The sequence below is a fragment of the Monopterus albus genome, unplaced genomic scaffold, assembly GCF_001952655.1.
Source record: "Monopterus albus unplaced genomic scaffold, M_albus_1.0 scaffold224.1, whole genome shotgun sequence".
In the NCBI taxonomy this organism is placed as follows: domain Eukaryota; kingdom Metazoa; phylum Chordata; class Actinopteri; order Synbranchiformes; family Synbranchidae; genus Monopterus; species Monopterus albus.
The window spans coordinates 142,514-160,308 of NW_018128104.1; the positions used below are offsets into that span (position 1 = coordinate 142,514).

General features: G+C 40.0%; 1 protein-coding gene across 4 annotated transcripts in view; it reads right to left on the minus strand.

The window, feature by feature from the left end:
* Window positions 1-17,795, minus strand: part of LOC109971409 (neural cell adhesion molecule 2) — a 324,939-nt gene that overhangs the window by 73,344 nt on the left and 233,800 nt on the right. For all 4 annotated transcript variants that reach the window (XR_002276551.1, XM_020619638.1, XM_020619637.1 and 1 more), the window contains exons 3-5: window positions 14,951-15,157; window positions 11,227-11,370; window positions 9,345-9,482 (exon numbers count right to left, since the gene is read on the minus strand). Coding sequence is in view for 3 of the 4 variants with exons in the window: in XM_020619638.1 (XP_020475294.1) it covers window positions 9,345-9,482; window positions 11,227-11,370; window positions 14,951-15,157 (489 nt within the window). In the remaining variant the exon portion in view is untranslated. The remainder of the gene's footprint in view (window positions 1-9,344; window positions 9,483-11,226; window positions 11,371-14,950; window positions 15,158-17,795) is intronic.

Here is a 17,795-nt window from a genome sequence, read left to right on the forward strand (position 1 = left end):
AAGAAAATGAAAATACTATTATCAATTTTACCTTTACTACAGTCAGTTTGACTTTTTCACAGAAAGTGGAATGTTATAAGGTCACCCTTTGAAACCACTCAAACCATTTTAATTTGCCTCAGTGTTTGAGCCAATGTGACACTGACATGTAAATACTGTATTTAAATAAATACTTACAACACACATTTTTGAGCCATGTAGATAAAAAGTCTTTTGCTTTTGATAATGCTGACCTCTATGTGGTGGTAAATTAGTCTAAAAATGACATTCATAATGTATGTCTTGCTATTCTTCTGCTAGTAGCTGGATTGTATTCCTGATTGTATCTCAAATGCTATATTTTGTCAGGTTTTTAGGTACTTGGAATTTGTTTCTCATGATATGTGTGTGGTGTTTGTTCTTATGGTGTTTTGTTACTTGCTCTCTTTTGCTGCTGAAACACATGAATTTCCCCATTCTGGGATCGATAAAGTCCTACCTTACCTTACCTCACCTATTGACACAACAGAGGTCTTGATGAATTTATCAATGGTATGCTGTATGTTGAGTGATAGCAGGCATACAGAGTGTCCCTGCCTTCCAGTCAGCTGTGGACCCCAGAGTGCTTCACAGCAGAACATGTATAACTGCTAAGAAACACTGCTATAACAATACAACCTAAACAAAATAAAACACAGAATTTCAGGGCAGAAACAGTAAAAAAAAAACTCCATATCAGAGTACAACTGGAATAAAACAACAAGTTAAAAATGTCTCTTTTGGAGGAGGTAAGACGGGTTAAGCACCAAAAGCCTGTCTAAAAAGGTGGGTTTTTAGAGTTGACTTAAAAGCCACCAGCTCGGTTATGGACCGTGGCTCTAGCAGTAGAGAATTCCAGAGTCTGGGGCCATACACAGCAAAAGAATGATCGCCCCATTTTTTGTATCGAGACCATGGGACAACCAAGGACAACCAAGTTATAGGAGAGCAGAGGCAGAGAAGCCCTTTAAAGTGACAAGGGAATGACAGCTTTATGAATATGATATGATTGATATACTGTATATTATAGGATAATACAGTTTAACTGCAAGAAAAATCAACAGTGATATGGTGAGTGAATAAACTGACCTGACATGGAGGTCGGATTTTGTCTAATTCAGCAAATTCTGTGTAGTAAAAACATACTGTCAAATGCCTGGGAAAAGTCTTACAAAGTAAGGAAACACACATCTAAAAGCACATGTAAATGTAAGTCGAGTACATTTCAACTGGAATACTACTGGGCTGAACACACCACACGTAGGGCCTCTCTGCAGCTAGTTGTATATGTACTGTAGTTCTTCACTGAAAAATCTGCCCCACGTCAAATCAGTTTCTTGTCTGCCAGCTCTATATTGTCACAGCAGGTTACCAAAAAATCTCACACATAAGAACAAACCCAGGTTTGCTTGTAAATCAAATTCCAAAATGCCACACATACTAATTCTGACAACCTTATTTTTGTATTTGCTTGATTTACAATTTAGCTATTTAATCAAAGAAGAGGATCAACAAAATGTCAACACAACCCGTACAAAATGCTACTGTACGGGCATGATAATGAAAGGGAATTTTGTATCTGTGAGCTGGTTGTTCTCATACTGTAAATGCAAACCTATTTAACAGATGTTTGCACTTGTGTTAATTACATGTTATTATAACTGCCAGCTGCACAGTGATATTACTGCAACGCCATTTGTTTTTCTATGATAAAAAGAAAACGCTGAAAGTCATTAAAGGTGCCAGTTTGTAGGAAGACAAAGCTGAACGGTCTTCAGAATTGTAAACAGTAGCACTATTAATGAATTGAATTTATTTTCCAGGTGATGTCATCTGGAGGACACATACGCCACACTGATCTAAAAATCACTCTGTGAAAGATGAAAATTAAATATTATATGGCTTAAAGTCTCACTAAGGTGTTTCTTTGATGAAGGAGAGAGATGAAATAGAAAAACAAAAGCACATTTTACATACTTAGAACAATGAATAGGGAATTCTAATCAAAACAAAGCATCATCACAGATACTTAATGATCCAACCACTGTAGTGTACTGCAGTCTTTCTTAAAAGATCAATTAAATTACACTGATGACACCAGTGTGCATTACTGTGTAAGTGAACAACTCTTCAAGGTACATCCAAAATTTCCCTCAGGATCAGCACAATATCTATCTACCTATCTATAGCAGCCCCATCTGTCATGGTGTCTAGTTATCATTTAGTTATTGCCATGTGCTAAAAAACAATATGCTTTTAGTAAAATCAACACACAACAGGAGACACAGGCCTGAATGAGACACGCATCAAGGATAAAAACGTTCTTTCCAACAGTACTGACTCAGCAAATTAGAGGAGCAAGCATCTGCCTGACGTGATAACCATTGATTTCCACAGCAATAAATCTCCTTTCTCCAGTGTCCCTCTCTGCATATGCAATTCACTCCCACATCAGTGAGCCTTGTTGAAACAGCCCTGTTAATGAGACCCACTGCCAAGCAGAAAAACTTCAAAAGACCAAATAAGCAACAGGGTATAGGCATCCAAAAGATTCTGGCAAGCTTCATAAATTCTTAATGTATTAGTCATATGCTTGAAACTTCAGAGGCTCGGTAGAGATAATGTGAGGTTTAAAAACATCCCCACAAGCGTACTCTAAGCCTACACTACAAACATGTTTCAGGATAGAAACTTGCTTGGACCAATTTAAATGCATTCACAAGGAGCTTAAGGACTGTTCTGTTAAGCATTAATGGGATCCAATGAAGTAAGGCTCACCCATGTTTAGAAGTTGTGAAATGTTCTTGCTAAATGTCATAACTGTATTACACCTACTAGAAATTCAGTGAGTGAATGTTTAGAGACAAGACCTTTGCTCGAATACTTACTAAGGATTTGTTTTGCCTTCTAAATTAGCACACAAGCTGGAATCAAACCAGCTCTGATTTATAATTGGCACCCTAATGTAACAGAGAACACTGTTCTCTCCCTGAACACCCTGTGTTTATGACTGATGTCACTGCAAAATAATTTAAGAAGTCTAGAAGGACACAGTGCACATATTGAAGTGTTCTTGGGCAAGACACCGAACCCCAGTCTCCCCACTGGCCAGAGCAATGCCTTGCAGCACCACTATTGGGGTGTGTGTGTGTGTGTGTGTGTGTGTGTGAGTTGTCAAGTCAAGACTCTTTATTGTTACTATGCTTAGCGCAATGAAATTTTTTCTGGCAGCTCTCGGTTTAAAAGACAAACACATTATTTACATAACACAAAATTGTATAATTCAATATAAAACTATGAGCAAACGAAAAGGGATGTATGGGACCTAATCAGGTCAGCAGCATGTTAGCAGCAAAAGAGTGTAGTGACATTATGAGGTGCAGCTCAGTGCAAATCTCAGTCTTTAGGAAGAGGTGTGAGCATGGGTGTGTGTCTGCAGAGGTCCAGGGTTCTGTCTGTGTCTGTTTATAGGGGGGAAGTTGTGTGTGTGACTGGGGGTTAGTGGGGTGATTGATTTCACAGCTCGGCAGAAGAAGCTGTGTCTCAGTCTGTTTGTTTTAGTCTTTATATTCCTGTACCTTTTCCTGGAGGGAAGAGGCACAAACAGACTGTTGCCTGGGTGGATGGGGTCTGCAGCAATCCATCTGGCCCTCCTCTGGATCTGGTCAGCGTATAGTGAGTCCAGATCCAGAAGAGGAGTACCTACAATGCCCATTCTGATCCACACGCTAGTCTAGAAGGAGGCGGTAATGCACCTAAAGCTGGTTGCCAACCGCCATTAAAAAACAGCTGAAGAAGAAGAAGAAGTTGTTGTTGTCATCCCAGTTTGCTCTGTGGTCTCTGCGTGAGTATAAGTGAATGTGCACATAATTCTTTTAACGGTAAAAATTCAATTTTTGGCGCCACATATGGCTGCCTCGGTTCTGTGCCACAGACAAATTCCTTGTGTGTGCAATATACTTGGCCAGTAAAAGTGATTAAATGAAACTAAACTGCAATGCAATAAATAAATGATTCTGCATTTTGGGAAATAAACTTATTTGTTTTCATTCTGTGCCTAACAGCTAGATATCTTAGCTGGGCATAAACGGGGAAATGGCAACGACAATTCACTGTTTAACAGAGCTATCTAATGAAACTCTTACATGACTGCTCAGTTTTAACTTGTGACAGCTCCTGAAATGCTCTGCATCATTGTGCACACTGAGCTCTTTTACCCTCAGCCATTCAGTGGGTGGCCCTCTTCCTCTATATGCTGTCAGTCTCATCTGTGGTCTACTCTGATGATACACTGGAGACAGAGTTGCAGCAGGTCAGCAAAGCTTCATTTGCTGCATGCTTATGGGCAGGAAACCACTCTTTTATCAACTGACCCATGAATATTTATGGATTCACATGGGGGACCAAAGTATACAGTAAGCTATTTCAGCCCAGCTTTCAGACAGAATGTTGTTCTGCATGACTGGTTAAAGTTACGTCTGTTAACACCTTGCTTAAGTAGTGAGAACTGACACTTCTTCCAACACACAGTGTCAAAAAGACAGCATGACATATTGGTGCTACAAGCTGAATATAACCCTGTGGAACCACCAACTGAGAGATGGTGATCAAGTTTAATGGTAGTTCACAATAAAAATTAGCCATAAAGACAGGCTCTGCAATGTAATATGCAGGGAGCTGGTAAAATATTGACTGTAATGATTCAAGAGGCAACCCTCACTTCGTTAAATACAGAAGTCAAACTAATGCAATAATCAAAGCTACTGAAGCTTTTCAAAGTGTTAACACCAAATATTGAGAAGTATGAGACCTCTTTTGTTTAACACCAAGCTGAAAACCTTTCCTTGATAGCATCACTGAACAAAACTATCCTGCTAATTGTGTCCTTAAATAAAGTTGGCAAAGTGCTCTGATGTTAACCTGAGACACAGGATAATTAGCACTGTTGGGTCATAGTAAGAGCTTTTGTTTTGCAAATGATGAGGTGCAGCAAAAAATAAAACTAAATAAAAAACTTGCATGACTAATGAGACCCCCAAAAAGCAGTCACAGCTGATTTATGTAGCAGCACCCAGATTCAGCTGCCTCCCCGTTTAGACAGGAATCGATGTCCAGTCTGATTCTGGCTCAAAGGAGTGCTTGAAGTGTACAGAAGATGAGGTGGAACATGAGGATGCCCTGCAGCTGCATCAGTTTACTTCTCATCCTTTCTTCTTCCTCTGGACATCTTCAGACAAAGACAGACTGACAGACTGTTTCTGGCTTTTTTCCATCCATTTGTTTATCTTACCCCACCTACTCAAGTACCACAACAGAGAAAACAGCTCATTGTCAGCTGACTGATAAAACATGTAGTGTAGTCTGTTGCACTCACTGACATACCCGGGCCTTGTAGCAGTCTACTCTGTCTCTATCTACTGGTGTTCAGGGCCTCTCCAGGTTGTTGTTGATAGGGTACAGTATATTCTCTGGTAATCTCTGTGGGTACCCGTACCTTTGTACAGTAAATCCTCCTTAGATGGCTCTTCTTGGTCCACCGTGCCATCACAATTGCACCGAAAAGAAGATGAATAGTTCTCATGAATTCTGGAGGTGACATGCTCCTTAAATATAAAGTCACTGGTGTAGAGAGTGAGATTCAATTCCTTCTGTTTCCATGTCTGGGAAAATAGTTCTTTTGAGTAAGAAGAAATTTACACTTCTATTGCAGCTTGAGGACAGGAAACAGAAATGGGCACCTCCTTCTCATGGGGCTACTTATGCAAAAGGCCAAATCTGTAGGCTAGGGCATTTATGCAACATGGCTTTCCTGAAGATCACAGGTGCTGGTGCACTGAGAACAACTCCTTGAGAACTGTGTGGATTCCTGAGACCAGAGGGGCTGCTGCAGCACCACAAGCAAGTAACTGTTCGTGATCTGATCTGGTGACAGTGGAGCCAATTTGCACATCAACCACATTGTTCTCTCACTATTTGCATGTCTCATATTAATAAACGTGCATAGAAAAGAAGAGAGACAGGTGTGTTTGAAGTCTCTGAGTATCATGATGACAAAGGCTATTTTCACTTTCTGTGGACAGCTTATATTTGCCCCAGTACAGTAAGTGGCATTTAAGTAACTGTCCTTTCCACCTCTTCTGCTTCTGTCTTTTATGACAGAAGCTGAACTATAGGTTTCTCTGGGCAATGGCCGGTTGACCTGTTTGATAGTGTAGGACAACAAACCTCCAAATTGTGTGAAATTTGTCTAGCAATTATTGGTTTTTACCCACTTGAGTGCAGCATAACAAACTGTTGATACTTTCCATAAACACAACTTAAGTTTCCATCCACATTTGCTGCATATTTTAACTTAACTGACAGTAAATTGCTGAAAAAATCAAAAATCTAAGTTACTGTGCATTTACTTCTGCTACCAAATATTAGGACTAGGCTACCTCAAGATTAACAGGTGGTGGTGCTAATTCTCTTGTGGGGTGCCATGAAAGCATTGCAGAGGAGGGTGCAACAAGATGACCTAATTAAAAGAATACCAAACATTGGAGATACAGCATGTAGAAAACATAACATTGCATTTACTGTCTGTTGGAGGAGTGTGATATTCCACACAGATCTAATCTTTTTGTCTCCTGCCATTTTTCATCACCTCTGTGCAGAAGCTGTTATGAAAGGTACTTTAAGATCATTGAGCTGAGGAAACTGTAGATTCAAGCAATAGCTGCCTGTAATTAAGGAGTACGTATGTAAGTACTATATACTTCAGTTAAAATCCAAATTAGAAAGAAAAACAGTTTTAAGAGCATATTTTGAATGCTCAGATAAAAATGTAGACAAAAGTTCAAAGTTCAAAGTTCAAAGTGCTTATTTTGTCATATGTACAGTTAGGAAACGTGTTTCCCTGTACAATGAAATTCTTATTTTGCCATCCACATGAATGCCACAAAATACAAATGAAATATAAAGTAGATAAATAAATAACACAAAATCTAAGGCACTTTAAGCAGTGCAGATGCAGCAATATAGTAAAAAAAAATATACAAGAATATAACAGAATGTATGCTGCATGGGAGAAGCATGTGCAGCAGAGTCGTTGTGCAATTATACATGTAATACAAAATCTAGGACACCTTAGGCAGCGACAAATGCAGCAATACAATAAAAGAATATAATAGAGAATGTATGCTGCATGGGAGCAGCATGTAAAAGTGCATGTACTGCTGTAACACGTCCCTGGTTTTAGATTTCTCTAAGCATTTTATGCACTGTATTTCATAAGGGCCAAATGGTGTTGCTACAAATCAGATTTAGTCTGCATTAGGTTCAAATTAGGGCACATCTATGAGCAAAAGGTTTTATAGAAGAACAGAGTGAGTTTCCTTGAAGCAAAGTTCACTTGATAGTGTCTCCCACAGGGTGTGGCTCCCCCAGAGTCTGCTCTTTGCAGGACACCCTGCAAAGCACTCTACAGCCTGTCCTGTCTCAGCACCACATGGCAAGTGTCGTGTCGCTGTAATAAGAAGTCATGCCTCATTGAGCAGGCTTATTGGATTTTCCTCAGAAGTGAAGCAAGTGGTGTGCTAAATTGAACGCAATTCATAGTTTTTGGGCGGAGGGCTGCTCTGCTATTACATTAGGTGGGAGAGAATTACATAAGCAGACACAATATTGCAGTTGTTCAACCATTACAAGACACTTGTGGACTTAGTGAAATCACATTTCAATCACTTCAGCAGTCTCAGGTGACTTGCTGTAAATGAGGACAAATGAGAAAATTAAAGTGACATCTTTTGATTTTTGGGCCACTGAGCACATAGCTATCACTGACTGAATCATTCAGTCAGACAAAAGAACAAAGAGAATATAAAAATCACACCAATGGTCGCAGAAAGAGCAGGTAAGTGTGCCAGGGACTTACTGTATGTGAGTCAGGAGCTGAATCTGTCAAAGTTGACAACTTCTGATACTACAACTGATGATCTGCACATCATAATACAATATGAGAGAATAAAATACAATACGGCATACTTACATAATTATCATTGTCTTTCAACCTGATTTTCCAGTTCTGTTCCCGCTGTTTCATACCCACTAACCTGACTGTGTGGACATTTAACACATTGTAAAACAAGCTGTAAAATGTATCCACTTCACGTTGATCCTGTTTACAGCACACAGAGATAAGCTACCCTTGCTCACTTTTAACATTGGCCCCTCAGACTTGTATGTCATGTAGGCTCCACAATAAAAACAATAAGCAGTGTTCAGTTTTGAACACAACAACAGCAACAACAAAACTTGTGTATGCAGAAGAATATCAATTTCTGATACATGCTAGTCTGTTGACACTGTGTAAAGAGGAGCACGCGTCTGCTTGGAATCTAATTTGATGCTGTTGATTTATGTGATTTGTGCATAGCTTCCTTTGAAGCTCTGCAGTGAAGCCTTTTAGTTGTCAGCTAGGTTTGGATGTTTTGGCTTGTATTCAGGGGGATGTACTGTATACTGATTGTGACTTGGAAACAAGATTGTTAATAGACCCATGTCAATCACCAACAACAAGAAGTATTCTGCAGCTGGTGTTCAATTGTTCCATGCAATTTTAAGCTATTTAGGACCTTTTACTGCTTCATTTCTGTGTATTTAACTTAGAAGAGCATCATCTACACAAGACGCTATTTAGGACTTTTTACTGCTTCATTTCTGTGCATTTTCAGAACTTAGAAGAGCATCATCTACACAAGATATTTAATTTTTGGTTCTCAGACTGTAGAGATATATGGACATAGCATCTGTAACATCACCCATAACTTCTGCGCGTTAGATTTAAGTTTAACACCTGCTTTTTCAAGAGCTGTTGTCATAAAATTCAAAGTTAAAGAAAGGGTAAAGCTGAGGTGAGACATACTGTAAACAGTATATGGCAACTGCCATAGTTGACTAGAATAGGCTGAGAGACCTGCAAGTCAGCCATATGTAAAATGAAACATATCCCAATTTGAAGATTTTATATATTCCTCAATTTCTCCCAACAGGAAAAACTACAAAACTAATAGTGCAAGTAGAAATTGAGCAACAAAAATCCTCTTCGGGATCAGTGTGCTAGGAGCTGCATGTTGATTTAAGGTTTTTGTAGGGCTTGGAAACTATAAATTAATGAGTATGTCTTGAGCTTGACCCAATTATCAACTAAACATTTGAATATTTTGACTTATGATGCTTCTTTAATATTGCTTGTTTTAAAAAAATGTGGCTTCATTGACATTACTGGACTTCAGCTTTCACTGTCTGTTACAAATCTTCAAGTAATGACTCAAATTGTAACATACCGTTGACCAACACAGCGATGTCGACAAAATCAATCTCGCCCCGGGCCTCTACGCTGGCTTCACAGCGGTACACACCCTCGTCAGCCTTGGTCACCTGATGGATCTGTAGGTTGTTGTTTGCCAGAACCTGGAACCTGCCTTCACACATGGGCGAAGAGGAGGACAGAGAGAAAGTCAGTCAAAGACAGAAAGAGAGAGTGGGGAGAGGAAATTGAAAAGAAAAACAGTGTATGATAGAAAGAGAAGTGAGATAAGAAAGTTAGAAAAACAGCAGAGGAAAATTGCCATCTCCACTCTTCAGCAGTTAAGACTGTCAGTCTTGTCTTCAGCACATTTACCTGATAAAAGTCCACACAGATAAACACTCGTGCAATTACAGTGGCCACTGTGAGGTTGGCCAGGAGTGATGAAGCCTCTATCTCATTTCTCTCAAGCAATGATATTTATAACCATGCATCACAATTAGTGAAATGATTTTAAAAAACCCTGTCTTTTCCATGTTTCATCATTAATATGCTACTGAGGATTTGAATTTCAATTAAAAAACGTGACAGATTCAAGGGGTCACTCTTTCTAATCAGTGCTCAGGCATGCATTTAGTCTGGAAGGAGGATGGAAAGTGGTGTAGAGAGTTATAAATCAGGGAGACAGAAGAGCAGAATAATGAATCCTAGTCTTTTTGGATTCTTACTGTTGCACCTGCCTTGTATCAGAAAAGAATATATTGGTGTTTCTCTCCCTCTATCTGTCTTTACTTTGCAAATTAAGCAGATCACCCTCCTGATAGTTAACACAATTACAGCTACTGAAAATGCTGCACTTGGAGAGGAGAGCTCTATATGTTTAACCTTTTTCAGATCAAATGAAACAGAAGATGGTTGACAGCATGAGTGTGAATTACTGTGAGATGAGTTAACTGTACTGGCTTTTTTCAAATAATGGTACATCCTGGGTTGCTCAGAATCTTTGATTGTCACCATCCAACTGCTCTATAATTCATTCTCTCCGTTGCTTGTTAACATGGTTTCTGTCCAAGTTATTCGCCTCCTCCAGGGCTGATTGAGGTTTCTATTCATAGAATTTGATATCCTAGTCTTATTGTGAAGCCACACAAAAGATGGAAATAGCATTTCCTAGAGAACAGTATTTTTGGCACATTAGTGTGTCTTTTCAATGAGACAGAGAATTGAGCACATTGGGATTTAGAAGAATCTCTTCTCTCAATAATCAAGTGCATTTGGCAGGTTCACATTCAAAATATAATCCTTTGGAAATTGCTGCTAACTTGCAACTTTTAGCACCATTGTAATCTACTGTTAGAACAGTCAAGATTAGAAAGACATTCTGGAAATGCTGTGCACTGTATAACACAATTACGTTTTCCATTACCAACTAAAAATACCCTTTCTCCCTAAAATCCAGAGGGCTCCTTCAGTTTATTTTAATATTTGTCCTACTTAGCAGCTATCTGTATCATAAAAATCACTCTTTAATTAATGCAACTAAATAGAACTTTAATGAAGATTTAAAAAGGGAAAATGTATTGAATCACCACAACATTAACACTTGACTATTACTATTACAGTTACTTCTAGATTATCTTCAATTTTTAAATCCAAAATTGGATTTTTTTTCTACTTATTCTATCCACCTGTAAACTACATGGCTCACTTGGCCTTATAAACATGTTTCAAGTAGATCAACTAGCAATAACTTAATTAGTTCGTAAATTTTGCAAATAATTTAGTCAAATCCCAGATGTACCCATCCCCGATTCCCTGAATGAAAACAAGAAACAAATCATAACAAAAGTCAAAGTAAAGAACAGTACAGAACAGGACAATAAAAGACAATGACACTGAAAAATATCATTGGAACTTACTGTGGTGCTCCTCAGTAATTTCTTTGTCCTGGTAGTACCAAACCACCACAGGCACTGGTGAACTAATGACATCACACGCCACTTCTGCTGTCTCACCGTGGCGAAACTCCTGCGGTGACTTAACATCCTGAAATGTCAGCCTCTCTGCCAGATAATACAAGATAGAGGTTCAAAAGTTTATTGCACATTTGAACATCAAAAAGAAAATAAGAAAACAGCTGTGCTTTTACTGCCCTGTTATCTAAGACTCTTTTGAGACAGTTTTAGGGTTAGAGGTTTGAAAAATACATTTCCTTCCAATTTTCTATTCTGGATATGCTGACTGTTTTAAGGTACTTTGCTGATAATGCAGTGAAAGTGTTGGGATAGCCTCTATCTGGCGACCTGTTTGCATAAAAAAGCCCAAGAGCAGTGCCTCAAAACACACACACACATACTAAACATTCTATCTTCCCTCCTGGTTTTAGACCAAAGCACTGGACAAATTAAATAGGTTGATCTGATGGTGCTAGATGAAAATTCATCAACAATTCAACCTAAGGCACCCATGAATTCCATGGCAATACATCACTAAGCACAGCTGTCATGGAAGGTAAAGCCCAGTAGTTTAAACCCAGTGTTTGTGGGAACACACATCAGAAACAGTAGTTCACTGGAAATGGATGGGCATCTTTCAATAATAAAGTCTAATAAAACAAAAGCTAAGTTGCGCTTTGACAGTTTTCTGGGACACAGATAAGGTGATTGTGATAAAACATCACAGGAGACAGGAGCGTGGCCGTTTTACTTGCTACCAATCACAACCAAGACAAAACATAATCAGTGAACAGAGATTTCCTACTTGCAAAATTAGACAAGAACACAGGCAGCCTCTGAATCACTCTGTCTTGGTTTCAGGAACATTTCGATGATACATTCCACTCTGTGCCAGTTTGAAGCTGTGTTCTCCTACCTGACAAACATTTGGTGCTTTGACAAATTGCTTTTATGAGGGCAATGTTCTTGGGCCAGTACTTCTCTTCAGCCAGCATGCGATCCTTCTTTGAACCCTGCTCTCATTCAGATAGGTGGCTTTGATGTGCGCCGGGGCTGGCACTACTAGAGCTGCAACCACCTGCTCTCATCTGTGTGCTGTATTGGGAAGGTGTGAATAAATCAACGACAGTTCCCATATCAGTCCCTTCCCTGAGTGAGGCTTCAACATTAGCATTTTGCCGTGTGATTTATGCCAGGGTGCTCCCTAAAATGAGCTTTCTCTCCCTGACTGCATCCTCCATCTGTGAACGTGTCTGGCATCTCGGTGACTTCATTAACTTCAAAGATGCCTTTGCATGTTTTTGTCATTCAGTCTGTTGGTTTCCTATCAATTTTCTCCTTGTGTTCTCTCTGAATAATGTTTATTTCCAAAATCTTTTGCTTATTCACTCCCCCATCTCCCTCTCAGGTTTGAACATGTCTACAGTCCTGTTTGTATCCATTTCCTGTCTCTTCTGTAGTTCTACAAGAGAATCAAGGGAAACATCCTCTCCAGAGTAACACTCTACTGCACACTTGACACCGCTGAATTGAAAATATACTCACTACTCCGGAGTTACTCTTCCACTGTTCGCCTACACATCACTTGGAGGATAACTGTCTGCAGATTTGTATCTGTCTTTCCTGGCCAGTTTAGCTGGTTTTAGAAAACTGGCTTATATAACATTATGGAATTGTCCTTTAATACAGGACCTGAATAGTTGAATAGCCAGAAGGAGCTGGCTCAGACATCTGTATTGGCTTACTTATGAATTTTGTGTCACCTTGCTCAGGCACCTACGTAGAACAGTTAATTCAAACAGAGTTGCACATTTTGCCAGCAGTGAATTAAGAAGTATAGTTTTGGGGGAAAATCTAGTTTCATCTTTTGTGTGTCATATTTCATGGCAATCTATTCAATGGTTGTACAGCTATTTCACTCAAATGTCCTGGTGGTTCTAGAGGAAAAGTCAAGAGACTCACCAAAATACACCCCCTCGGGAAAACGACAGATATTTCACTAAAAGTAAAAAATGTCTACATCGTTGTGACGCTAGAGGAAAAATCATGTGGATCATTGACGTGGGGACCATAAATACCTGTACAGCATTTCATGGCAATTGTTGAAATATTTTAGCATTTTATTTAGGACCAGGGTGATGGACCTAGAGCTGTGCAGCAGCTTTTGTATGTTTCTAAGTTCAGCAATGCTTTTATTTAATTCAAAACTGATCAGCCACCCCATGCAGCACAATTACAGTAGGCCAACAGCTACTGAGATGATGGCAACACTTTTCCTCCCATAGGTCATGAATTTCTTGTAGAACACGTTGTAGCACAGAGGCTCATACACCGCCTGAGGAGTCCTCGCCTGCTCCGGCTGTGCGTTGGCAGAAAGGCTGGCTGGAGCTTTAGGCAGGTTTTCATTCACATGCTGTTCGTGCAATCTACATCAAGGGCCCGACTGAGTGATGCCTGGTTGCCATGGAAACCATGCTTTTATGGAGATGGTTATGTGGTGAATGAGGCCAGAGCTGAGTGGTGGCAGGTGTGATTGAGGTTGTGATGGTTCACTGGGAGGTGATGGAAAACGCAACTGCACAACAGGTGTTGATTTCCAGAATTCCAGAGTGTGTATCTCTCTCCTGGAATTACATTCTTGTACCCTAACGTCTTCAAATTATACTTGGGGAAAAACCCCAGTGTATCTGGGCAATTCACATCTCAAAATTCACTTGGTTTTTACATAATGATTTTGTGTGCGTGCCTTTTGCATGCAATACAATCAATTCTGCGCTTGTCACTGTGCTACCTGTGAACAGTAGGTGTGAATATTGGAAAGCTGCCTTTTATATATAAACAGGGGTCCAACAACCTTTATAAATAGATTAACCTTGTGTGATTAACGCATAATTTATCAGATTTCACTACATCTACTGATTTAGAATTATAAGTTTAGATTTTGATTTTTCACTTATGTTATAAAATATTTATGTTATGTTCACTTTGGTACCAAACTTACTCCTTTAATTATTCATTTATTTATTTGCTGGAAGCCTGCACAGTTTAATTGTACAAGCTAACTCCCTGAGGTTGTCAAAAGCCTCATATTTCTAAGGACATGACCTCAGTGTCCCCAGTGGTAACTACAACTATATGGTTTTTCTACATGTATTTTTTAATTCTTGTCCACAGGAAATCACTGGCTTGTAGAAGTTAATTTGGACATGTCGCTCAAGGACATTTTAATGGTTAATGCACTGCTCACCGAGAGGAAGAAACTTGTGATGGGACAGTCTGTGACCACTGAGTAACCCCCGCCTCATAACATTAGGTTTTTCCCAGGAAATAGTGATGGGTCAGCAAGGCGGGTTAGCCTCAGTGGCACATCCCTCATTATGCTTGGCAGGATTCGAGTCCCATGGCATTACTAGCTGTCATTATACTTTAATCACAAGAATGAGTGTAACACACTCTCATACGAGCTCACACACAAAGTCAAGGGTACATATGGACCTAAAATGCAATTGCACACTGTTAACAGTTTGTGGCTGTGGTGGGGGTGGGGATATGAATCGGTTGGCTGTCCCTGTGATCAAACACTGATGAGAAAGGCTTATTCTGATCATGTCTTCATGTCTAAATCTCCCCAGGAGGTAAACACAGAGCATCTGGTCATCTGTGATATCACATTATCTGTCAAACCTACGGTAGATCTCCAGCACAACCGAGGCCTCCTCAGTGTGACCGCTGGCATCGGTGGCCTGGCAGCGGTATATACCCGCGTCTTCGATGATGGCATTGTAAATGATGAGCCTGGCTCGTGATGTCTCTGTGTGGAGTGCCATCCGCTTTGAGGGCACAATGCGCTCACCCTGAGGGTTGTACCACTCCAGCCTCACCGGCTCACCAATAGCTAGGATCAAGGTCAAACACATACAATGAGAGAGATAAATTATACTGGTAACCAATACATTTTACTCCTTTTTACCAGGCAAGTCATGAATCACTTTTCTTTGTCATGTTTACTGCTTTAGAGTAATAGGTTTCCATGACCATTCAGACTCACACACACTTTAAATGCTGGAGGACACTTATTACTTCCTTTGAACAAAGTTACACTTGTTGACTTGCAACAGCCTTATGTATTTTTGCAAATGGCTCCAATAAACTTCTACTCTTACCTCTCTCACTTGTGAAAATACTGGACTGCCAAGTGACATTGGCTTGGCATCTGTATGCATATGGTAGCAGGTGCCTGAAAGATACTTATCCTGCAGCACACAATTCTGTGCTACTTGTGTATGTCTTCTGTCTAGGCTAAAGATTTTAGTTCCCTGCCCACAACAGCCTCCCACTGACTAAGATTCAATTAGCCTTACAGTATATTGTTGATTCATCACAACAGCTCCCAGGTGTAACTGTAAGGAGATGGTGCTAATGTGAGGTGGGATTTTATTGAAAATTAGCACATTTGTCCAGCATATATTGTTATGTAAAGACATCAATATAATAATCTCTCAGTACTCTGGTACATAAAATCATAACCATTTAGCTGATTTGCCTCTTGATGTCTTAGAAACATGCAGGCTCCAACTCACACCCCAGCATGCTAACACCGATCATCATCACAATGTTTCCAGCAACCATAAGCATCATATCCTTGGCACATGTGTCTGCTGCTGTTACATTTCATGGCCAACAAATCTGATGAGGCAATCAAACATTGCTGGAATGATTTTGCAGTGCAAGCAGTTCCCCTCCTTGCTCTGCTTTCCTTCACACGGGTGCTTGCAGACAACAGATAAGTGTCTAGCATCGCTTCAGGCATCTCTGTTAGTATTACAGCGTTATCACCTCTTTCCGTTTTACAGTTTGTTGACAACAGAGACAGCTAAATATGTTAAAGCTGATGCAGCTAGCACTGTGACAACATTTGCATCACAGATGATCTGAGAAGACAGGAGTGTGAAGTATGCAGCCCTGTTTTCCACACTGAGCCCTGCCTCCCTCTATGTCTTAACAACAGGATGAAGAGTGGTGGAAATTTCTGTCAAACCGCTCCTAAAATCTGCATAAACTCTGGTTATTACTGATTTACTGCGAGAGAACACTCATTGACTGATTCATAATATAATGACAATCACTTTTCTAGGTTCTAGCAACTTGCCTATACAGTGCTAAGGTGGTTTACTCAGTGTCAACTTTTGCTACCTGCTGACAAAACAAACAGCTCCACTCTATTTGAGCTTAATTTTTTGAAATGCACATAGAAATAAAAAATTATATAAGGCCAGGACAAGAACAATGCCTTGTATCTGGAAGATGTTTCAGACAATGATTATGATCCTTCTTAGCAGTGAGGGTATAAAATAAAGCAGCTGAAATATTTAAACAATCTTAGCCTTTTGCACAAGGCAGCATATTGACTAAACATGCCCCTTGGTGCAAAAATAAGCCTAAACACTCCTACGTACCCACAGTGGCTGGCACGGGAGCCATGGCAATAATTGATTTAGGTCTCCGGGGAAGTAGATAACAGTGGAGAAACAAAATCACACTGGTCAGCATGAATATATGTGTAGCTTGACATGATGCTAACATTATCGGTTATGACTCTGTGATGTCTGCTCAATGAAAGTGAATTGGTATCTTCCAATTCACTTTATCTTTCCTCACTCCACTTTCATCTAAGACGGTATCTTCCAGCTTCTGATTGGCTGAACACACCTGAGTCAGGTAATCAGCAGCAGGTCAGGCAGGGATAGTTGGAAAACAAGCAGGACAGCAGCCCTCGAGGACTGGAATTGCCCACCCCTGGTCTACTGGGACAAGCGCTGTGACCTACTCTGTTCAAGTGAGATATTATCTGAAGAAAACCACATGGAAACATCATAACTGTTGGATCTTGCTCGAACCTGCTTTGGTAGCTGCTTCTGTTTTCTTTTGCAGCCAATGCTTGTTCTGGCTCTTTGCCACTTCAGTCAATGTTGATATGGACATGGCCTTGTGCCACATGCACAACTTCACACACTGTTGTATCATCTGAGACTGGGAGTCATTCATTCCAATGGAGGGTGTCCAATTGGCTCCCAAAGCCCAGAACACTTTATTTCTCAATAAGTCAATCTCAGATCTTAAGGTACTATTACAGTATTACTTAAAGTATTTCTATTACTAGCTTTACAATGATTTTTGCTCCTGACTGAGGCTTTAGAAAAATAGTTGAGATTTGAAAAACACATGAAGAGGCTTAAAAGCATCTCTATAAAAATCCATTAAAGTAGATAAAATATGTGTTAGGGCTGCTGCTCCAACAGGAGGTCGGAGCAGCAAAAACAAGAAATGAACTCAGGTGCAAACATGAGCAATCGCAGGAAGAGAGGGTTTAATAACAATTATTGTTCAGTCACCAACAAGCAAAAACATAGAGGCAGAGGCGAGGCAGCTGGAGCACCTGGGTGGTTCCACTGGGAGATCAGCACAGGTGAGTGAGTCCTCCTCGCCAAACACACTGGCGTCGAAGAGGAAAAAAAACAAAAGAGTACTAGAAA